At 37.1% G+C, this 25,397-nt stretch overlaps 1 protein-coding gene across 6 annotated transcripts in view; it reads left to right on the plus strand.

Annotated features, from left to right (window-relative positions):
* Nucleotides 1-3,645: 3,645 nt before the first annotated feature.
* The window catches only part of HMGCLL1 (3-hydroxy-3-methylglutaryl-CoA lyase like 1), a 199,049-nt gene continuing 177,297 nt past the window's right edge, over nucleotides 3,646-25,397 (plus strand). For 2 of the 6 annotated variants that reach the window (XM_077903584.1, XM_077903583.1), the window contains exon 1: nucleotides 3,648-3,874. In XM_077903584.1, the coding sequence (XP_077759710.1) occupies nucleotides 3,767-3,874 (108 nt within the window). In that variant the 5' untranslated portion in view covers nucleotides 3,648-3,766. Of the gene's footprint in view, nucleotides 3,875-25,397 lie in introns of all 6 variants that reach the window. The other 4 variants (XM_077903582.1, XM_077903585.1, XM_077903581.1 and 1 more) reach the window with 3 other exon arrangements.

Consider the following 25,397-nt stretch of genomic DNA (forward strand, 5'->3'; position numbering starts at 1 on the left):
GCAGAATAAGAAGCCAAGGTAGGAAAAATTTATTTTCTCTTTGAGAGAAAATGTTAAAATATTTCTTGCATTAGACTGATGGCTGATTTCATTGATATCTTCAAGTATCTTTTGTATTTCCCGAAGTGTGTGTATTATGGAACAAGATGCAAATGATAGTACAGCATGGGAGAGCCCTGAAATTTTAAGAACTGCAAATACTTTGATACCTGTGGAGTTAAGAAGAAGTTTGGAAAACCAGTAGGAGATGAGATTGGAATAACTATCTTCAAGAAAAACTGAGTGTCTCATTTTAATAAACTTCTCTGCAAAGGTTATAAGAAATCTCTAAGAATTTTAAGCTTAGAAATATTGATCAGGTACATATTTTAAAAAATTGCTCAGGCTGTACAGTGTGATCTTTGAATACAAAATAAAACAAAACAAGAGCACTGTGGTAGTAATAGCTAAATTTTATTGGGTGCCTACTATGTGCCAGAGACCAAGTGTTGATCACTTTTTATATTCTAGCTCATTTAATCTTTACAATGGCTCTGTCAGGTAGGAAACTTTATCATAATCCCCCTACACATAAAGAAACAGAGGCTAAAGAGCTTGCTGAAGACCATTCAGTTTGCAACTGGTGGAACCAGGCTACCATCTCAGGTATTCTAAAACCAGCTCTTGGGGTCTCCCTCACTGTGCTACGGTGGTGCCTTTCAAAGAGAAATGTGGCAGAGAGAAGTCAATAGGAGAGCAGAGAGAGACAATAGGTCCAAGATGGCAGTTAACTTCTCTTTTTGGGAGACTGGAATTTTGGTAGGAGCTTAAGGAGGGAAGGGAGTCAAGAACAATTCAGGAAAGACAGGTACACGTGAAGGTTTGTTTTTTTTTTTTTTTTAAGATTTTATTTATTTATTCATGAGAGATACAGAGAGAGAGGCAGAGACATAGGCAGAGGGAGAAGCAGGGACCTGCATGGAGCCTGATGTGGGACTCGATCCTGAACCCCGGGATCACACCCTGAGCTGAAGGCAGATACTCAACAGTTGAGCCACCCAGGCATTCCATGTGAAGGTTTTCTATTCTTTCTTTTTTTTTTTTTTTTAAGATTTTATTTATTTATTCATGAGATTCACAGAGAGAGATGCAGAGACTTAGGCAGAGGGAGAAGCAGGCTCAGGCAGGGAGCCTGATGAGGGACTCTATCCCAGGACAGGGATCATGCCCTGAGCCAAATGCAGACCCTCAACCGCTGAGCCACCCAGGTGTCCTTTCTTTTCTTTTCTTTCTTTCTTTCTTTTTTTTTTTTTTTTAAGACCATGTGAAGGTTTTGAATGAAAAGTTACTTATATTCACTGAAGACAACAGGAAATTTAATTCCTTTTAATTTACAATGATTTTTTGTATCTTCTTATATTTGAATGATTGAAATACAATGAAAGAGAAATAGCTCAGTCCTGATGCATAATGATAGAACAGAGTGCAGATCATAATATGCCACACACACGGTGATTTTTAACAAGTATTTCCTATGCTGCTCTGATGAAGCCAAGTTTCTTAGCTTGCATACAGGGGTAGAAAGAGCTACATTGCCACCACAGGGATGTGTTGTATCTATTCTCATTTCATTTAGAGCTTTCTTAATTTGCATTAACAGGAATACATATTGAAATTTCATTCTGATCATGAAAAGAAAAATGCACGCTAACTTAACATTAAATTTTCAGCATTTATAATTAACTTTAACATCAAACCTTACCTTCTAGCAAAAGCCCATCTATTTTCCCTCCCTTTCATTTGATAGATTAAACATTCTTAAGATATTTAGTCCTTATTAGTGCTAATGACTTTGGTAGTTACAGGAATTATAGTTTAAATTTTTGATACAGCTTTTTCCATATGAAAGGCATTAAGTAAGCCTGTGTCAACAAATATTTTCCTTTTTATAAGGCTTTTCTGAAAAAACAAAACACTATATTACTATGGTGAACTGATTGGGAAATGACATTTTCTGAAGAACTTTCCTATTTAGCAAACTATTAAGCAGTAAAGTTCACTTCTAGGTGTTTTTCATAGCAAAGGAACATACAGTATCTGGCTTAGAAGTCATATTCTTCAAAAGTTTAGGCTTCACTATGAATTGTCAAAACTATTTCAAGTTTTGAAGGACTGACTCCATTCTGAAGATTACCTTGTTTACTGTCGTTCCAATCGGTCCTTTTAAATTCTTTCAAAAACTCTGTTCTCTGTTAGAGTATTACAGCAGGGAGGGGAAAAAAAAGGTAATAGGCATTGGTGCCACCTGAATGCATTACAGTTGTGGAGGAAAAATAATTAACAGTCGAGCTCTGCTAAAAACAAAACAGAGTGGATTTAACCCTAGGAATACACACCTATAAAATAGTCACTTTCAGGTAAATCATAATTGGGATTTTGTGTGCGTGCTTTAGGAGTTTTAAAGACATCCAATAATTGCATGACTTCACTTTGGTAGGGCTCAGGACACGTTCTCCAAGTTAACGCTCCTTGGTCAAAGCTGTGAGATCTATGATCCCCTTATCCTCTTTGTCCTTTCCAGTGCTGTTCCACTAAGGATCTATATGATATCTCCCCCCTTCTTTGCCTTTTTCTGTCCTTAACTGCTTTGTTTCTATGGCAAATGGAAGTCTCACCAGTCTCCCAAGTAGTAATGATTGCTTCCTTAATCTGAGTGTTAAATTACTTCTAAGTATGTTTGTACTATGTTTTACAAGATAATCTTTGGATCCTTTCATCTGGTTGTGCAACATCAGCCAGCTTCTGATTTCTATTTGCTGCAGGGACCAGTAGAGCTGACTGGTATGCCTGGCCATGCATGCTTGGCTGCTCAAGACTCTTCTTGATGAATATCTTTTCAGTTGCAAGCTGCTGCACCCACTCTGAGAAGTTTTAGAGTGGGTCCAGGTGATGTAAATATGCCTGTGAAGGAGAGGAGGTAGGGAAAAGGTCTGTTCCAGGGCCATCTTCCCAATCCCCTCCACACCAAAGATCACTCCTCTTCTAATACCCTAAGGATTTATGTAGCACTTTTAGTTCCAATGAATTTAGCCTTTTTTTAGGGCTTCAACAATTTTGAGTCGGGCATCTCTTAAGCAACTCAATTCCAGTTCAGTGCTTAACCTGTAGTACCGACTTACTGACACCAAGTTATCTGTGACATCTCTGCCATTGCAGCGCTCTCTATATTTATTTTCCTCTTTGTTAGAGCTGTATTTTACCCTTGCAGACGGGCTCAAGACGGTTTAAAATCGAGCTGATCGTCATCAATCACCTACGCGAGTGAGTCCAACGCTGGACAAACCCTACACTAAGCACGAAATCCTGCAGCTGGAAAGGAGCAGACTCACCGGCACAGAAACGCATGCGCCCTTCCTTTTATTTGCACCCTCTTTCTCGCTTAGGCTCTGAACCAGGTGAGAAGCCGGTCAGTGGGGCGTGTGCGGATCGCCCCGCACGCCCGGCGCAGCGAGGGAGAGGCGCCACACCTGGGCGTCCGTGGGCTCCGTTCCGCTTCTCCGCGTTCCGGGCGCCGCAGGTGCTCCCCGCGCTCCCTGCCCGGGCGCGGCCGCCGCCGCCGCAGCCGCCGCCGCCGCCGCCGCCCGCTCCCCACCCTGTCGGCGCCGACGCAGTGCGCGGAGCGGGGCTGGTGCTCGCCGCCTGCGCCCGGAGGGGCGCGCTCCGGGCCGGCGCAGCTCGCTCCGCGTCCCTCTCCTCCCGGCTCCCGCCTGCGGTCGCGGGCCGCGCCATGGGGAATGTGCCATCTGCGGTGAAGCACTGCCTCAGCTACCAGCAGCTTCTCCGGGAGCATCTCTGGATCGGGGATTCAGTGGCTGGGGCGCTCGACACTGCGCAGGTACCACCTCGCGGCCCAGGGCGTCCCCATCCTTTTGCGCACAGCCGGCTGCTCTCTCCCGGTTATGTCATCCACCGCACCCCAGGGCCCTCCCTGCAGCACTTCTGTCTGGCTAGGCCTCACCTGGTAAAAGGTTCCCCATCATCTCTGTGCCGTGAACACGTAGACCCGCCTCCACAGCTCAGACCCAGCAGAATCTCTACCTGTGACAGCCTTTTGCAGGACGCCTAGAGGAAACGGGTTCTTCTGCTTTTCTCTTGGAGGGGCTGCATTATACTCCATGCCTAACTGTAGCCATTCCTCCAGGGATAGTGCCTTTATTATCTTTATTTTATCCTCCCTGTACCGTGTGACAAAGAGGACAATGGGTGGCAGGAAAAGGCGTGACGCCAATGTATAAGGCTAGGAAGACATCGTAGGGTGAAATTATCTAGCATATCCTTAATTATTCCTAATGCATTTATGCTTCGACGCACTTGAACAAGCTTGGGGGGAAAGATTGTAAGGACCAGCAATTTCGAACCAAAATTTATTCCCGTGTGATTCCTGAAAGCCCATTTTAAGGCAATAGGCAACTTAATTGTCTACGTGTTTGCAGCTTAATGCATCTCAGACCAATGGCAGGTAAATGAAAAAAGAAATTTGCTTTTCCTTTAAAAGAGCTCAGAATTAAAAATTTCGCCAAATAGGAACAGTGGTTATTGTTATGTGAACATTAAAGCATGGAAAAAGGAAGGGGCAGTCTAGGGGTTGGACTCTTTTTATTTTTGCTGGATGCAAAATGTTTATCCGTGATTCATCTCGTGAGCAGAATAATGACTTGTGTTAGTTATACTATTTCAGTGGGTGAACATAATTTGACTACGTGGCTTTAAGTCAACTATTTTAATACTAGGTATCCTTTTTCCTGTAGTTTTACATTTAGTGTATTCTCAGTTTATGAACGTGTGAAATTGTGATCTTTGTTCTGCAAATCAGAATTCAGCATTTGTGGATTCTTTCAAAACCAGTCAGAAGATACACTGCAGGACGCGTGGGTGGCTCAGTGGTTTGAGCCTCTCCTTTTGGCTCAGGGCGTGATCCTGGGTCCTGGGATGGTTTCTCATGGGGCTCCCCACAGGGAGCCTGCTTCTCCCTGTGCCTGTGTCTCTGCCTCTTTATCTCTATGGCTCTCATGAGTAAATAAATAAAATCTTAAAAATACATTGTTTCTCATTACTTAAAAGATAGCCATGGTCATCTGGCTCAAAGCCTGTTGCTGAGAGCGCATGAGAGGGAAAGTTCTTCTCATATGTTCACATGTCTATTTAATTTTTCTACATTCTAATTTGACTTTTTGCTCTTACAACTTTTTTTTTCATAGTTTGTTATAGAATCAGGAATCCTCTTTTTATTCCCTAACTCTGAGACTCCATGATGTTGCTGTATTAACATTGTTTTTCTCTCTCTCATATTCTGATTTTTGGACTGTGAGGGCATTGATGGAAGCTAGGCTGCTATGTGAGGATGTCTGCCCTGTTAAGATGTGGAAGCAAAGTAATAAAAAATGACTAGGAGTGTGAGAAATAGCTATTCCTTCACTAAATATTGCCATTTTATCCCCTGACTTCTTTGCCTGGGAAACTCTTACTCATTTTTCAAACACGGCTTAAATGTCACTTCTTTTTACCAACTCTGCCCTACCCAGAGTTAATGCCCACATTTCTGTGCTTCCATGGCATTTTATGCATAATTCTGTCTCAGTCCCAATCTTGTTGAATGGTAATTTTTTATATCTTGTCTTATTTGAACTCTGTATCATTGACTTCTGACATTGACTCATTGAAATTGGTCTTCCTTGGCTTCCATTAAACAACACCTGTAACTGCTTTAAGCCGTACCTCTCTGGCTCCTTGGTCTGGAACCAGACTGACTCAGTGGCCTATCCCTGTCTGGTTAATGACCAGGTTCCTTGTGACTTCCTATCCACACTCAGGGTTTCAGTTGCTATTTATATATATGCGTTCTCTGGGTTTATATTCCTATCTCCCTCTTAGGCTCCAGTTTTATCATTCAGCTGCTCACTGGACATTATCACTTTGGATATTTCAAAAGCAATTCAAACTCAACATTTTCAAAATTGGATTCGCTTTCTCCTTCCTTCAACCCCACACCTTCTCCAGTATTTCTTGTCAGAGGAATACCATCACAATCTGTTCAGTTCTATATGCCACAAGGCAGGAGCTCCTCAGGAGGCAGCAGCTCTTCATTTCCTATTTTCATTTAATTTCATCCAAAGTGTCACTAAGTTCTGCAATTTTACCTCTTGAATTTCTCTCAAATCCATCAATTTCTCCAACTTTATTGCTACTGCCAATTTTAAAATGGCACTGTCTCTTGTGGACTACTAAACAATTGGAGTCCTTCAACCCAGGGTTATATAATTAGTTGGGAGATAGTCTGTATTTTGAATGGATCCCTGCCGTGTTCCCCCTCTCCCCCTCACTTTACAGCTTTGTACTCATTTCCATTACTTTCAGGAATGAATACCAAAGGTTTCAATGTGTCTCTGAAGCTTCAAAGGGTGTATTTACTGCATTTCTCTGCAACATCAACTTAAGATATTTTCTTATTCTTGCTTGCCACAGTGGCCCTCTTTGAATTCTTTGTAATGTTTCTTCTTTCTCTTTGTTTTCCCCTCTGCTGGGAAGATTATTTTTTAACGAATTAACTTCTGTTCACCCTGTGGATCTCAACACAAATGTTACTTTCTCATAAAAATCTTTCCTAGACTCTTAAGGCAAGCAACTCCTGTTTCCTAAACGGCTCAATGAACAATTCATTATATATAATATGAATTATATATTTATATTTGTGATTATCTGTTGTGTAGTTCTCTACCAGAATCTAAGCATCATAAAAGTAAGGGAGAGATCTACCATTCTTAGCAACTAACAGAATGTCTGGTTAGTTTTTCATGGCCAGTAAATACTTTCTGAATGAACGAATTAACTACTGTTTATCTGCTGTTTATGGGACCATGAAATTCTTTGAAGCATTTGCCAAATTAGTGATTGGTACATTGTGGTACAATAATAAATAGTAGTTAAATGAATCCTAGTGTGATGAGAATGAATACTTGAGATCAATACAGTTTGGTCTTAGTGATAGAAGATGGATATTGTCAACTCTCTTACCTTTTCATCTCACAGGAGCTAGTCAGGCTTTGATGGGAAGAAGAGCTAAAAATAGTTTTTTTTTTTGGGGGGGGTGATGAGATAGCATGGTGCTTAACCAATTACTGTAAAATCTGGCAGAAAGAATCATGAGAAGGACCCCTGGGATTTGAAACAATTTGGTAACCATTGGGGAAGATACAATATTACATTTTGAAAGAATCCTGTGTGAGATAATGGAAGATTGGAAACTTAGATCTTTTTCTGCTACCACTTCATTGTGTGAGTTTGTGTAGGCAATATCCTGGCTATATCTTAAAATTTTAGTCTACAGGTGAGGTAATAATGTATCCCTGATAAATGATTAGGTTGAAAAATAAATATGGGCATGTGTATATGTAAATATTCATGTATTTGAAGTTTAACAATTTATTATCCAATACACAATGGATCAGTGTGAATACAAGGTGTACAGTACTACAGCTCCACTGATTAAATTCTTTGAGTCTCTAATTTTTTGCTAATAACACTGATTTTGCAGAAGATTTTTTTTTTTTTTTTGCAGGAGGTTAAAATTGATGATCATCCTATAGTTCAAGCTATCTTTTAAGCCTATTGTATTTTCCATTTGTCTCTTCTAAAATGCATATGAAGAAGCTGGTTTAATTGGTATGTTTAAGATTTTGATTAAATGTAAGGTAACTGGTAAAGCAATCTCTTTTTGATTTCCAAGTGCTGTTTAGGCAATAGCTAATTTTTTTTTTTCATATATTAATACCCTGTTGTGACAATAAAATTCTCCAGGGTCTAAATTCTAAATCAAATAATATTTTAAATGCAGTGATGTATAAAAGCAAAATTATAAATGGACATTAAAATTATAGTACACTATATCCTGTCCTTTAAGTTATATTTGCCCTCAGAAAAAAATACGATTCAAAAAAAGTATTTGATGTTAAAAGTTCTCAGGAATCTAACCTAAATATATTTCTGAATAAATTTAATAAGAGGATAATGTGACTATATACTTTTTAGTTTACAGTTATGCAGTTGTTAGTACATTTACTAAATAGGATGACTGGGGAGGAAGTTTTAGAAAAGAACCAAGGTACCATCTCACTTTTTTTTTTTTTTTTAATTTGTCTCAAGTGTACTTTTTTCTCTATTATTCTCCTCCACTTTTACTCCTTTTATGGCATATTTTTATTATTCACTTCCCCCCTGCCATAGCTTGTTAATTATATACCATTTTTACTGCACTCTTGGTTGTTATCTCTAAGATGTCAACATATGACCTGGACTTATTAAAATATGTAAATTGGTACTTTTGCAACTTATTAAACATACAAATATAGTATTTAAGCCTCATTACTGACTTCTACTTTTTATATTGTATATGTTAATTTTGTTATATTTGTAATATGTATGTATACAGTTAATATACTTTTTATGTTTAGAATATATTTCTTTGCTCTTCATTCCTTTATCTCCATTTTTCCATCTGAAATTCTTGTCCTTCAGCTAGTAGTTCTTTTACTATATTCTTTAGGGAAAATCTGATGATTTTTCAGTTTTGTTTGAAATTACATTGATTTTGATACATATATACATATAATAAGCATAAATATAAGTTAATATTGACCATAGATATACATTCCATATAAGGAATTAAAATGCATGACAACAGCACAAAATATAGATTTCTCAGTAGATACAATGGAAGCAAGAGACAATGAAGCACTGGTCTTATTTTTGCCTCTTTAATGGTAATGAGTCTTCTCTTTGTCTTTGGTTTCCAGGAGTATGACTATGATGTATCTAGATTTAACTATCTTTGCATTTGCCAATAGTTTGTAGCATTTTTTGGATCTATGGCTTGATGCTTTATTGGTTTTCATAGGTTTTGGAAAAATTTCAACCATTTCTCCATAAGTATTGCTTCTTTCTCTCTTAATCTCTCCATTTGAATTTATAATTTGAAAAATCTTAGAACTTTCCCTATGCTCCATCTATTTCTTACACTTATTTTTGTGTTTTTCATATTTTTTCTCCATCAGTCTGAATATTTTCTTCTCACTTGTATTCCATTTCACTAATTCTCTCTTCAGTTGTAATTTGCTGTTAATCTAATTTATTGTGTTTCATTTTATATTTTTGAGTTAATGCATTTCTATGTAATTTTTAAAGCCATTTTTTTGTTCTTTGCCATGATTTTTCATCTTGTCATGAATTCTTGAATATTAGAATTATTTTAAGTTCCATGTCTGATAACTCCAATGTTTGTATCTCTAGTTGGTCTGATTTATATATTTTTTGTCTTGGAATGCTTATTGATTTTTGAATGTCTGTTCAACACCTGAAATGAAAACTATAGACATAATTTGAAAGTCCTCAAAATAGCCTTCTCCATAAAGGATTCTTTTCCCCCCTATTTACTCATTTCCCCTTGTTTGCCCCTCCGCCTACTTCTGGCAACAAACAATCTGTTCTCTGTATCTATGAGTATTTTTTTTTATCCCATGTATAAATGATACTTTATTGTATTTGTCTTTCTCTGCCTGGCTTATTTCACTTAGGGTAATGCCCTCAATATCTATACATCTTGTCACAAGTTGCAGGATTTTTTTTTTTATGGCTGAAAAATAAGCCTGTGTATATATACTACATCTTATTATTCATCTATTGATGGACACTTAAGTTGGCTATTGTAAATGATGCTGCAGTGAACATGGAGCTGCAGGTACCTTTTCAATATAGTGATTCCCTTTCCTTTGGATACTTAGAGGTAGAATTGCTGGATCTATTTTTAATTTTTAGAGGACCCTTCATACTGTTCCAAGGGGCTGCACCAATTTACATTCCCACCAATAGTACAGGTGTGTTATCCACCCCCCACACCATCCTTTTTAACACTTCTTAGATTTTTGAAAGTAAACATTCTAACAGGTATGAAATGCAGAAAGGGTTATCTTTAGCTTTTAGCAAGTATAAGCATATCTTACCTTAAGCCAATCAGATATTTAGCTGATTTGAGTCAGGGTCTACTTTATTTGTAAGGATTTGTCTTTTTTCTTCATCCTTACTTCTATTTTGTCACTATTCAGGGGTTCTAACTAAAAAGCCTAGGGTATTTACCAGAGTGTTTCCTCCTAGGTGGGCCTAAAAATCAAAGTATTTTCTCCACAGCCCCTAAGAATTCTAGAAGCTCTGATGATCTTCTCAACTGTTGATGTAGAATTGGCAGATGTTTTAAGAAGTCATGGCAGGGTGGGTCTTACCATTTTGCTTTTCTTATGCATGGCATATTGGCCACTTAAGTACTCACTACCTTGGCCACTCTCTAAGGCTGTCAAACAAAAGTTTTCATTAATGTTTTGTCCAGATTTTCTGGTTGTTCACAGAAATTCACTGAACAAACTAGTTAAAATATTAATTTAGCATATTACAAACATTTTGAGACAGTTACATTCTAGATAATATGCAAACTGTTTAGAGGAACTATTTATTTACCCAGCTTTACAAGATATAATTAACATATAATGTATAATTTTATGGTATACAGATTTGATACACTTAATTATTGCACAGTGAATACCGTGTTAGCTTTAGCTAACACTTGAATCACATCACAGAATTATGATTTTTTTGTGTGTGGTGAGAATATCTATGATCTACATTTATAGCAAATTTCAAGTATATAATATAGTATTCATCACTTTGCTATACATTAGATTTTTAGAACTTATTTATCTTATAATGGAAAGTTTGCATGGAGTAATAATTTAAAGCTCAAATACAGAATTAAAAGATTGGCTGCTTCATGTGAAAGTGATACTTCATGGAAAAACAGACTATCCCAATGGTTTTCACTATAAATAAAAATTATGAAAGAGAAAAAATATTTTAAAAATAAGAAAAATTATGTTCAACTTCAAAATCTGGCTTTAGAGAGGCAGTATAACTACTCCTTCCGTGTGACATAGTTCAGTAAAATTTGTTGAATGAAGCAATGATTAAATGCATAGTCCCTTCATAATTGGTCTTTATTGATAGAAGTTTATCTCAGATCTGTTTTTTTTTTTTTTTTCGGACATGAAGTTGGTGAACAAATTTTGTTATTGTCATTAACTTTTTCTTTTTAATATTTTACATTGCCTTATTTCATTACTGGTTCATTCTTTCTTTTTTTTTGTTGATTTGTAAGCCTTTATAGAAGTCTACATATTTTATCAGTTTATTTGAAAAGGATTTTGTAGGTTTCTTGATCCTCTTGCCTATATGTGTATGTTTGTATCTTTGTGCATTTGTATGACATACTAGCAACTGATTTCTATTTTTTGAAAAAAAAATTGTATCTCCCTGTTTTCTGAATTTACATTTTAATTTTCTTAATTTGAACATTTAGCTCATATTATTTGTCTTTTTTAAAAAAATAAGTGCTTTAAGACAGTTCACATCCATTTTTCTGTCATTTTATTTTAAATTGTGTCTCTAAAAAGCTAATATGTTTATATGATTGTGTCTATCCTTAATTAGGTGGATTTACCTTTGATTATATGTGATTATGTATAACTATTGATATGTTTATTTTCTGCCATATCTAATAGCCTCACCATTTTATACTTATTTTTGAGGCTATTTGTACTTCTTGGTATTTTTTTATATTTAAATTGATATGCTTGTTTGGAACAAACCATGTATTTCACAGAGTGAACTCATTCATTTTTTTTTTTTTTTTTTTTTTAAGATTTTATTTATTTATTCATGATAGTCACAGAGAGAGAGAGAGAGAGAGAGAGAGAGAGGCAGAGACACAGGCAGAGGGAGAAGCGGGCTCCATGCACCGGGAGCCCGACGTGGGATTCGATCCCGGGTCTCCAGGATCGCGCCCTGGGCCAAAGGCAGGCGCCAAACCGCTGCGCCACCCAGGGATCCCATCATTCATCTTGAAGAAAGTCTGTTTCATTATTATTACACCATGGGTCCTCCACATATTACTAGGTATATTGCCACTCTCAAGACTCTCTTTGTTAACAAAAAATATCTGACAGGTAGGTGGAAGTAGAATTCCAGAGACTTGTAGTACTGATGAAGCCAGAGATTATAGTCATGGGCACAACAAAGTTAGAAAGTTGAAAATATTTGTGGTCAGAATCTTAAACAGTGAGCAGTCACAAGCAATAATAAGCCCTTTGTATAACCATGTGAATTAATGGCTCAGCTAAAGTAAGATTCAGTAAATTTCAGTGGAAGTTGATTATTGGATAGAAGGTTCACCATGACATTAAGTACACTGCAGAGTAATATCAAAATTTCGGGTTAAGAAAACAATGGCAAACTAAGTTCTAATGGCTTTGATGTATAAGGGATATAAGTCCTCAGAAAGGGCTAAAGGACTGTATGGCCAAATCACATGGATCTCAGAGGAGCAAGAATTATTGTACAAATAAAGAGTGACAGTTTTCAGGAAGTAATAGAAACTGCAGATGCCATCTGTACTTCTGGTCATTAAGCAAGGTTATAGAAAACTGAGCAACCTCTACATGAGAGAGTTACCAGTCAGTGCTTTCCATAAGGGTGATCAAGGCTTGATTTAAGGCCAGAAGATGATGGGAATGTTCAGGAAAAGGGTTGTGAATGTCATGGAGCTTGTGACTACAGGTTGAGTTTCCAAATGGAAAAATAAAGAACTTGAATCTTTATATAACTAGAAAGGCAGAGAACTACATGAGGTTCTATAGAGGAAATAGATGGTTGTTGGGAATAATATATAGGGAAATGACTAAAGAAAACAGGATTGTGAAGTAAGGTGGGTTACCTAGTGTTTGATCCTCAACAGTCTTGTGATGGATGTGGTTCTCTTTGGGTATCTCTGTATCAGCTAAGTCTTAGATTTACTGCATTTCAAGAGCATCCTTCTCTCTCGAGCATGTAGACTCCATATCTTGGAGTCTCCTTTAATTTGAATTGACTTATATGTGCTTTTGAAAAAAGAAAAAAAAGAGAAAGCTTTTTGTCAAGGTTGTTCACATGTTGATTTCCAAAGAGAAATGCCAGAAATGTGAATGCAGAGACCAAGAGCAGAAACCCTGATGGTTGTGGCTTGGTCTCTGTACCATTTGGAAGAACGCTCCCATGTACTTCATCCTATGCATACTGCATCTAAGATGCAGACTTTTTATAACTTTTTCCTATTTTTTAAACCAATTAAGATACATTATTTTGTATGAGTTCTCTATTCAGAGTACTTTTATGGTTCGGTAGCTATCACTGTGGAGAGTTCAATATGTACTAGACACTGCCTAACTGTTTTATGTATAGTAACTCATTTAATCCTCCCAACAACCCAGTTTATAAACTGAATAATGGGGATGCAGAAAGGTAAAATAATTTGTTCATGTTCCACAGATAATGAATAGCAGAGCTCAGAAATAAATTCAGGCAGCTTCTAGTTTCAGAGCCCCCAATTTTTACTAATATGTCAGTGTTTCTTCAACTTTTCTGGTGATAAGAATCATTTGAGGTGTTTATTAAATGTACCAGAAATTCTGATTCAGTAGCTCTGAGATGGAGCAAAACTATCACTTTTTTTACATTTTTTTTTTTTTGCTTTGTTTTTGAAAATCCAGTGCTGAGACTGCCATCCCTCTATCCTGTATCTGCTTTCAGAGGGTCTGCTGTCATATCATGTTTTCTCTAGTCTATCTTTCCAGAGCTCCTGGCTGCTGTCCAGGAAAGACTCCTATGAGTTTCAACTTCCCTTCTGTCCTCTTTGAGGTTGAGACTAGAGTTCTGCCTGGAATAGAATTGCATTGGATACAAAAGGAAAAACAACTTGGTTTCCAATAAATTTCCTGTTCCCTTCAATCTCCAATACTTTCTGTCCTTGGATTTCTGTTGGCTCCTGTATTTCTTGCTTTCTCTTATTCCAGCTGGCTTTCACATCCTTCCCTCCCCCACTCTGTGTTCTTGTTTTTTTCATTAGCTGTGAGCTCCTCCAAGTCTTTTGGCCTTCTTTATGCTTATTCACTCTGTGCTGTAACTTTCCCTGACCCTTTCTTCTCTCCTTGCCTATCCCTTTCCAAGTTTAACTTTTATTTTTGTTTTTTATTTTTCCTCATCAACTAAGGGGTTAGACAGAACCATGACTTTATGGGTCACTGTCATGGAACAGATCATAGTAAGAGAGAGAAAGCAGAATCATATATTTGGGGAATATTGTTATTAACAGAAATTCTGATTTGAAAGTGATTGTCCAGTCTGCTTGAAGCCCTAATAATAAAAGCAACATATAGAATCCCAGGGTTCTCCTGCCGGTCTCTCTTGTTGGTTTAAGTGGGAGATGCAAATCGCCTGTTACACAGGTGAACAGAATTTAACCTCTGGAAATATTTTCTTTGGTCAAGACTATACTTAAAAGATAAGTACATAGAAATGCAGGACTTGGACTCTTTTATTGTATACTTAGCTGCCTCTGGCATCCAGATTATCCTCCTGTGCCAGTGGATATTTGATTTTTGTTACTCTTGATGGACAATTATGTGGGGATGCTTTAAAGAAACCGCGGACATTTTTCAACATTGGCATATTTTCAACAATGTATACCCTATTCATAATACTCAGCAGGCAGGAGTTATGTTTAAATTACCAGAAGTTTGCCATCTTCCCCTTTGGATGATCTTCCTTTTCTGAGAGATCAGAATTCATTCCTAAATGAACACTCAGGTGTTGTTTCATATCTTCTACATCTGACCAATTTGGGGCCAAATTTTATGTTCTGTTCTTCAGAAAATAATTTTGGTTAGCAGATCTTGCTCCTGAAACATTCATTCTAAAATCAGACTTTATATAAAGACTTTTATGTGAAGATAATTGAGAACATTATTCAAGTTTATAGATGTTTATATTTTTAGATTTTCTTCTTTATATGAAGGCCTAGCAATAATGTAAAGGAAGGCCAAGTAGTGGGAAGGCTCTCTGAAAAATACAAAATGTAAACAAAAACTGCTATTTCTACATAGTGATGAAGGGACCAGAGTTGTTCCCAGCAGGATTTTGATAAGAGGAAATGATATTTCCTTCCTTGGTTTAGAGAGAGGAAGGGCTGTGCTCTGGCTCTCTGGTGCTGGCAAGGTGTTAAGGAGCATGGTGGGCAAGAAGGGGAGATAGAACCGCTAGAGCTTCTGTCCCAATGGCACTATTCAGCCATGTTTTCATTTTTCATTGTTGTCTCCTGAAAGCTCATTTCTTTATCCTGCTTTTTATTTGAATCCTGCTTTTTACTGCATTCCTTCTTTGTGACTTGGTTAAAAACATAAACCTGTAAATACATTTTAATGCAGTGCTGGGGGAGTCTGTGAGGATGATAATAGTCTTTGTGTTGGACGTAGATTTGAGGTCAAATGGGATTTGGATAGATTTCTGGTCAGAATAAGATGATTGAAGATTTATGGGCAGAATTAATAAAATCATGGAGAGTTATTCATTTAGTTGTGAATATTTCTGTGTCTGAGTATATACATGTCAACCTACATCTGTATCCTCTATTTGGTCTCTTGTCTCTTACATGGAAAAAGAATTTAAAGGCCCTAATCTTAAAAATTGCCTTTTTAGTTTTTTTTTATGTTTGATTTGAAGATGGATGCTTATGTTTTGCAAGTGGTGAATCTCATGAGTATTTTGCTTATCTACCCCTCCCACCCACCCCCACTGCCAGCCCCATTCCCTGTATAGTGCTTGGAAGTTCCATCTTCCGCATTGAAGTAGTTTCCTACCAAATATGTTTGAAAAGATTGAAGTATCTCTATATTTAATACATGATATTTTTAGTGCTAGATTGAGATCTTCTCAGGAGACGAAACTATATTTTATTTACCTTTCTGTTATCCAGGAGACCTACATACTCAGGTCTTTTAAAAATATTTATAGAGCTAAATTGTTTCTATGTGTTAAATACAGCAAGCATCCACAGTACAAACTTCAGGTACTTTCAGCCAAATTAACAGACTTTATGATTGGCAAAAGCAGTATCAAAAATATTATTTTTGTAAACTAGAGTTAGTTTTAGCTGTACTGTATTATTTTTCATATTGGACTCTAATGTCAATTTTTAAATCCAGGTGCTAATTTTTTTTTTTCTTTCCTGGCTATGAAGGTAGAATCTAGCTTTTCAGTCACTTCCCATATCTCTGTTTTTACTGAGTTAATTCACACGGTGTACAATATGCATCTTCTCAGGACTCTGTTTTATGGAAGAAGTAGTAGAAACATTGACGGGTATAATAATAATACCCTCAGGGTGAAGCAGCTTCTCTATTGCAGTGTCTAAGCCATGGTCTCTGGTTTTGGATTCAGTGTTTGGGCTGAATATCCCACTGATAGTAAGCGCATCAAATGTCACCTTATGCTCGTTAACTTTCCAAGTCACGCTTCCTTGGATTTGTGAAGTAGGGAAATGCAGATGTCAGGAAACTTCGACTACATAAAAACGCCTTCAATATAAGTTTCACTCTATGAAATCAGCATTTCATAAAGTCTTTTTGGTGAACTTTATTAACAAGCAATGGGATCTAGGAAGCTTGGCAAACAAGGAGGCAGGAAACCCCAAAGAGAACATGTCTGTCAGACGTCTTTCCTTCTGGGGCTTGCTTCCAAATGTTTTTGGATCTTGAAGGAAGTGGAGTGGCTCTCTGCCACCACTCTCATACATCTGTAACCCACTGAGTGTACAGAGTCTGGCATTCACTTTTTAAATTCTTTCCTCAATCTGTATTTATTTCACTGTGAAATAGAAGCTGATCACATAGGTTGATGTTGAAGTCAAAATATGAATCTTATTTTACTTAGGCACAATTTCTACTTTCTGAGAATTTTGATTTAAGGACTGAGAATTCTCAGATTTTTAAAAATGCTGTGGCACCATTCAAATCTTGCATTTTATAGAAATCTGTGGACCTGGTCAAATATAAAAGTTGAGGGCAATTTGGAGTTCTGTTTTCCTAGGTTTTAGGGCTGTGTTTAAAAGACCTGTGGAGTAACAGATGTAGTTATTCAGAGTTTGACTCATGAATGTCTGCTATCACTTAGTCCCCATTCCCTTATGACATGATTTTAATATTTAATATAATTCTGCTAAATGTATGCTCTAGAAAATATTGAAAGAAAGAACGAGCTAAGGGAGATGGAACATAAGCCTCTGTAAATACTCATCTCTAGAGAGGTAGATCTCTTAAATATCTATTTGCCTTTAAAGAATGTACACAGATACTGACCTTTTGATGAGAAAGGAATAGTGATAACTTGTTAAATAGAATGTATATAATTTGTCTTAATCAAAAATTATTATTTAGGGGCAATAGTATTATTTTAGCCTTCCTGCTCTCAATTTGCAACTGATTTACCAAATAGGACAAATGAGAGAATAGAAGAGATACAAAATGCTACATCAACTGTTAATAGAGTATTATTAACAAGAACTTGAGAATTAACAAAGCACTGATTTTTTTTTTAATATTTATTTGACACAGAGAAAGAGCACAAGCAATGGGAGCGGAAGAGGGAGCAGGCTCAGCAGGGAGCCTGACATGGGGCTCCATCCCAGGATCCCTGGATCATGACCTGAGCTGAAGGCAGATGCTTAACCAACTGAGCCACCCAAGTACCCCTCACACAGCATCAGTATCAGCAGCCACTCTTTGCCAGATGGCCAACTTATTCCAGTGACTTTGCTAAGGGCATTATTTAACTTCTGAACTCTTAGATTTGTGTGAAAAAGATCCCATTATGTTCACTTTTAATAGGAGTTGAGGGAGGCTCAGAGTTAATAAAAATCTCTGCAGGCCACATAACTAGGAGAGACAATGGACTTGAATCCATATAGGTCCAAAAGCCAATATTTCTCATGCTATATCCTGTCAGTCTATTGACCAGTACAAACTTCAATTATAAGAAAATTGTTTGTACTCATTTACTATAACTTCTTTTCATTTAACATAATCAGTAAGGTTCTAGATTAATCTATCACTTTAAGGAAGGAAACTGCAGTTGGTTACAAATGACTTGGGATGATTATAGCTCATCTTCCCTCATTAGTTCATTTTGAGATCCAGTATTTAAAAACCGAGGTGGATGAAGCTGAATGAATCATTCTTATTTCAGAGAGAAGTTATTCAGATTCTTTAAAATGATGCCATTGTTCTTCATAAATCTTTCACAGCCTTCCCCTTTTGCTCTGTACCTAACTAACAGCAGCCCTTCATTTACTGATGGTTTTATAGGATATTTCTGAGAAATCTATCCCTTCTTAGTTTTTCAGTAGCTAGATTAAACTTGGGGCAAGTACGGGGCACCTGGGCGGCTTAGTGGTTGGGTGGCTTAGTGGTTGAGCACCTGCCTTTGGCTCAAGTTGTGATCCCAGAGTCTTGGGATTGAGTCCCGCATCAGGCTCCCTTCACGGAGTCTGCTTCTTCCTCAGCCTATGTCGCTCCCTGTCTTTCTGTGTCTCTCATGAATAAATGAATTTAAAAGTATTAAAAAAAAACTTAGGGCAAGTACAGTTGACTTAAAGTCATACCAAAAAGGTCTGATTTATATAAAATGCATCATATCCATACCAAATATTATGTATGTAGACTTCACACACCTGAAAGTTCCTGGCTAAGTTTTGTTGGAAAAATCTATTTCTTTCAACTACTGCATCTTTATTCTTTTTTCTAAGTGGTCATCCAAAACTGTAGTGTGTAGAGGAAAACCACACTATAATAAAATAAATGGAACAACAACAACAAAAAAACTTGGTCACATAAAATGTGCTGATGTTCTATTGTGAGGATAATAAAAACTCCTTATTAGTAAGACCTGAGCTGTTTGAAGCATAGAAAGCAAGAATTTTCTGTTTGATACAGAAGGTCAAAAAGTAAAGATAATGAAACAAATTGTATATAATTAATCATTGAATAAAAAAAGGTAATGGGTGGGGATCCCTGGGTGGCTCAGTGGTTTGGTGCCTGCCTTTGGCCTAGAGCGTGGTCCTGGAGTCCTGGGATTGGGTCCCGCATTGGGCTCTCTGCATAGAGCCTGCTTCTCCCTCTGCCTGTGTCTCTGCCTCTCTCTCTCTCTCTGTGTCCCTCATGAATAAACAAATACAAATCTTAAAAAAAAAAAAAAAAAAAAAAAAAAAAGGTAATGGGTGAGAAAGAAAAAATAATCACATAACCACAAGGCAGTTGTTCTAGCCCTACAAGGTATCCCTAAGAGAAAATCTTCAAGATGTTTCCATTTGAGAAATAAATGAGAAACCAGTCACATTATGACTGAACATTTGAGTTGAATTTACACCATCACAGATGCACTTTCATGTTGCTTTGCTGTTTTCCCATTTCTGCTTAGCAGTTCTAAGAAGCAATGCTGAAGTAGGGAAAGTTGAGGTGGCCTCTTGCTGTAGTTCCTCCTTTTTTCTTGCCACTGGGGCTGACTTTGTTCTTTGGGAGGATCAAGCTGTATGGCTGCCCGATCCACCCCAGAGGAAGCCTCAAGCCTCTTGACTTTTCTTTTTTTAAAAGATTTTGTTTATTTATTCATGAGAGAGACACAGAGGGAGGCGGAGCTATACACAGAGGAAGAAGCAGGCTCCTTGCAGGGCCTGATACAGGACTTGATCCCAGAGTCTGGGATCACAACCTGAGCCAAAGGCAGATGCTCAACCACAGAGCCACCCAGGTGCCCCAAGCCTCATGACTTTTGACACGACTTTTCTTTTACTAATGAAAGCAAAAGCAAGAGAGGAGTAGCAGCTTCTTTTTAAACTGTTGGTAAAGGGAAATAAAAATGATTATTGTTATGAATTTTGTATGAACTCCTGATAACTAGTTTTGATGAAACCACAGGCAAAACTTGGTATCAGATTAATTAATTACTCAAATTCCATGTACTAACTTTCTTCTGTTTTCGTATTCCTAATGTAGTTGGAGAACTTATCCATTAACTAATAGGAATAGGAGGAAGTAAATGCCAGGGAATAATAAAAATGGGCCGAGACATGCTAGAAAATAGATACCTCATTAATTTCTAGGAAGAAATCCTGTGTGTGAAAAATTAAATTTGTGCCTAATCATTAGTAACATATACAATTCTCATAGATGATAAAGACCACAGGAGTTGAAAACCAGAAAAACAAAGCATATTCTTACATACTTTTGTTATTTTTGTATTACTATTGTGGCAGAGTATAATTATATTTGGATTGTAGGGTATGTGTTTTATTTTTCACATTTTGGCCTTAACATCCCTATAAGCACATATTAACACTTTATCAACCCTAGTTGATACTTTATAATTAAACATTGGATACTTTCCAAGTGCTGACACATTTTAGTTGCTCTAATTTTCATCTGGACAAACATTTATAGCTCATAATCTTGTTCCCGTGATTATGTTTATCATCATGTGCAGGCATATATACCTACTCACTGAAAGTCACCCCATCCATGTCCAAATGTGTTTATGAGTATGAATGTCCATCTTCATGTATGTAGGTTTAGGTCTATGAATATATGTAAGTTCATATTTATTACTGTTGGGTAAATGATAGTATATCAAAGCATGGTTTTTTTTGGAGTCAGAACACTCAGGGGAAATGATGAGCTGGGCAAAGAGAAATTAGGAGCTGGAGCAATTGAGATGTGTCTGAGACTGATAGAAGAAAAACTGGGAGAGACTACTGAAAAGTGGGCATTTAAAAGAAGAAATTGATTTATTTTTTTATTTTTTATTTTTTTAAAGATTTTATTTATGTATTCATGAGAGAGAGAGAGAGAGAGAGAGGCAGAGACACAGGCAGAGGGAGAAGCAGGCTCCATGCAGGGAGCCTGACGTGGGACTCGATCCTGGGACTCCAGGATCATGCCCCGGGCACTAAACCGCTGAGTCACCCAGGGATCCCCAAGAAATCGAATTATATAGAATCTTCCACAGTGCCTCTCATTTATCCCCCCTGCCTTATAGTTGATTGCTTGAGTTATTCTACTGACATCTTCTAGTGTCCTTGAGATTTCACTATATTATTTCAAACTTGAACCACTATGAGTTATTACATCTGGTATTACGTCACTTTGGACAGTAGGATCTATTCTTGCCACACCAAACCTGTGTAAGTCAACCATTGATGTTCCAACTTTTTCCTTCCTCAAGGACTCTAAAGAGGCCCTAGAAGCCCGATGGCCTGGTGGTGGGGGCAGCAGATCCTGAGGCCTTTCCTGAGCAACCATCTCCCATTCTCTCAAGCTGTTCAACATTAACATAATGACTACATATATGTTTCTTCTCGTGTGCTGTAATATACATAGATGTTACAAATATTGGTATTTCTAAATACCACCAAAAATTTAATGGGAGGTAGAAAAATGTTCAAATGACTTGAAAACTTTATAGAGTTTGTGGAATTGTTTGAGATTCTGCTTTTATGGTTTAAAATTTCATCTGTTAATTACTCTAGCATATGCTGGAAGACTAGTTTGAAATGGTCCCGATGAGGAAAGATAAATCATTTTCATTTAGACATGAAATAATGGTATTTGAAAAGAGGAAGTTAGGAAGTGCTATTCATGCTATGAAATTAGAATGGAGATCAATATAAAGATTGTGATTTTAATTTTTATTTTTACATTATATTGGCAGAGGGATTTTATTGAATTTGTAGTTGATAGTGATGGGCTCTTAAATGTAATCGTATAGCTTTTCTTTTAAGTTGGCTTAAACAAGACTCCTGGTTCTCAAATTGTGGTCCTTGGATCAATAAATAGTATCACCATTATCTGTGAGCTGGTTAGAAATGCAAATTCATGGACCCAGCTTGACCTAATGAATAATGATCTCTGGAGATGGGCCCAAGAAACTGTGTTTTAATAAGCTCTACAGGGGATTCGCATGCACATTAAAATTTGAGAAATACTGATCTAAAGGAATTGCCCATGACTAAAGGCCATTATGATCTATACAGGAAACAGCTGGAATGATGAGGCTTGAGCTTTGTCTTAGTCTTGTATTATAAAGACCTTACTTCCAAAAAGAATCTCCATTAACTGAGGTTGTAAAACAAATATGATCAAAGTTTTTAAAATGATTTTATAAGAATACAGTTTAATTATATTCAAAGTTATTAATATGAGAGTCCTAACAATAATTTTAATAAACACTGAATACTTTTAGTTTAGAATAAGTGGTTTGTTGGCATACTTGTTCCCTGAATAAATTGAATAAATAATGCTGCTGAAATAAACTAGTTATGTGTAGAATAAAATTAAACTTTATTGAGCAACCTGATAAATTTTGTTAGAGATTGAGTTTCCAAATAGAAGCTTAGTTTGCTTAGCTGGAAGGAATAAAGACTAATTAGTCATTGCATGTAACCTGTTTGTTAACTGTTCCTCTGAGGGGAAATTGAAAATCAGCCTTTATGGTTTATTTTTTTAATGGAAATTGAAAAAAAGAACATTGATTTACTGCCTAAAATGGCTGATAAAGTTTGCATCCAACTTTAGTAGAGCTGTGCACAAAGTTTTTTCTTTGTTTTGATGTTTTAGTCTGCAGATGTTAGCTGTTTTTGTGAGGAAATAATGGTGTTAGCTATGAGTTTTCTTGGAAAGAAAGAGCTTAAAAGCTTTAGAGTGCTGGAATCACAGTCTGCACAGCCAGATGAACATGGATGGAATGTTAGGTGAAGCCCATGGGGAGTCATTCCACAGCAGCATCTGGAAGGAAACAATAAGTGACTGCAGGGTTTACTTTTCAGGCAAATGATTAAGAAGTGATTAAATGAAGGTGTTAGGATGTGAGGGAGGGAAGGAAGCACTGAAGGTGTATATATAATATGGAACGGAGGGATTATGGAGAAGACTTAACAGAATGAACCATAGATCACAGCTGAACTTATAAAAAGCTGGAATTGGAATTTGAACAGACTAGCTTATAGGTATCACATGAAACAGAACGTGAGATTCACATAATACAGAACATACTCGAACATATTTATTTGAAATAGTAAAGGACAGTGATGATGTCTAGTTATTCAGAGCCACTGGAAATCATTTCTTAGAGTTGGAAAGACATCCTGCATTATACCTTTAGAGTCTTACTCTGATTACATTGGCCCTACTTTAAAGTCCTAAGAGAGCTCTGGGTTTTGTAAATAAAAATCCAAGGCTTTGATCAAGTAAGTGGTTGTGCTTTAGCAGTTTGATACCACCTTGTTCATAATACATAATGACAGTGTTGCTTTAAATTGCTTTCTACAGAAATTTTTTACTCTTTTCGTAAATGATCAGATCTTCCATTCCTTTTCTCTTAGTGGCTATTTTCCACTCTAAACTGTGAATGAATGAATGAATGAATGAATGAATGAATGAATTGTTGAATAAAGGAAGGAAGAAATATAAAATCTCTATGTTTAGATGTATAGGGATAGGAAAAATCCAGCCCCCCCTCCCCCCCCCCGGTTCTTTGGGCTGGTCTATTAGTTAAATGAAAGAAAATAATTTCATTAAAGGAGTCCCACAAAAACATAAGTAGCTCAAGGATAGTCCAGCAGTCGAGGCTTATACAACATCCCAAACCAAGGAGAAAGGGAATAGGGATCTGGAGCTTCAAAGAAGGGAAAGACAATTATTAGGAAGATGGGAAGAGCAAAAGTTTGGTAAATGTCATGCTACACAGAAAAAGTGGGACACAGGAATTTGGACAAACAGGCTCTGCAGAGCTCCCCCTAGCTTACCACACCTAGCCTATAATTCTTACAGTTATCTCTGGTGATAGCTCTCTTCCTGGACCAGGTCTGAATCTAAATTCTTAAAGGCAGTTAATGGGGAAGTAAAAAAGCTCTTTGAGTCTTTTGGGTCTTGATTGTCTTCAGCTCAAAATAATCTATATGCCAAAGTGACAAATTCTGGGGAGACTCATTCTGAACCCCCTTCAGTCTCACCTATAAAATTTTGCTAAGAAGTTTGACAGTCCAGAATTTGAGTTGGTAGATTATTCCATTTCCCTAAACTAGTCTCTTACTCCTGAGAATAGATGTGTTCAGTTAGATAATTGTGTCTCATTTCAGGAGGTGGTGATGCAGATGGACTCCCAAAGCTAAGTTTATGGTGCAATCAGGTTTTATTCATTCATTCATTCATTCATTCATTCATTTTAAAGATTTTATTTATTCATGAGAGACACAGAGAGGCAGAGACAAAGGCAGAGGGAGAAGCAGGCTCCCTGCATCCCTGATGCTGGACTTGATCCAGGACCCTGGGATCACAACCTGAGCTAAAGGCAGACATTCAACTACTGAGCTACTCAGGTGCCCCTGTTAGATTTTTAATAAGAGACATTCCTATGGAAACAAAAGAAAAAAATGGTTAATGATTAGACTGTAATCCCAGTTTCTGAGCTCTGAAGGCAGCTAGTCAAGAAAATTTCTAGATGTCTGGCTTGAAGCATCCTCAGATGGAGTGAGGGCAGGGAGAGGCTCTCTGATAGACATTCCTGGTTTGTAGTTTGAATGTCTTGGTGATCTTTCTAGGTGGTCACCCAGCAACTGGTATGATTATTGTCTATACGTAAACTGTTGTGTTTTCTCTGAAGTTCATAGCAAATTGTCCAACTCTAGCTTGTATGGCTTAGGGAAAAGGACAATTTTAGTTGTTAATGATTCCAAGTCAGATAGGACAATTTTAAGTTTGGAGAATTTTAGCCGCATACTGAAAAAAAAACTGGAAGAATTTAGGATTCTTGTCCAATTTATAGATAGAAAACAAAACCTTGGACAATTAACGCACTAGAATTTGATATTCACAAAGATTTATATTATTAAAACATAATTTTCTCTATAATCCCTATTTTAATCAAAGTAATAAGGTAAACAGACTAATCTGTTCATAAAATCTAATATCAATAAATTTAACCTAATTATTTACATAATTATAGCAAAAGTAGTGATTGATCATATAGGCTCTTTTAAATCTGCTTTTCTGGAATTTTTTTCTTTGAGAGAGAGCACATGCATGCTGGGAGTGGAATAAGGAGAGAGAATCTTAAGCACGATACACACTCAGGGCAGAGCCCAAGGTGGGGCACAGTCTCATGACCCTGAGATCATGGCCTGAGCCCAAATCAAGAGTTGGTTACTCAACTGACTGGGCTGCCTAGGCACCTCCCAATTTTGCTGGAACTCTTTATAAAACAATCTCATATTGAACTCTAAAAGCCTCTTGATGTGAGGATGTCAAGCCAATGACTTGCCATTAGACGTCACCAGCAATACCTATAGTTTCAGGTTAATTTTTCTCTTCTTAAGGTCTACCAAATATACTGAGGTTTCTATACTTGCC

This window comes from Canis aureus, chromosome 7 (genome assembly GCF_053574225.1).
Source record: "Canis aureus isolate CA01 chromosome 7, VMU_Caureus_v.1.0, whole genome shotgun sequence".
NCBI lineage: Eukaryota > Metazoa > Chordata > Mammalia > Carnivora > Canidae > Canis > Canis aureus.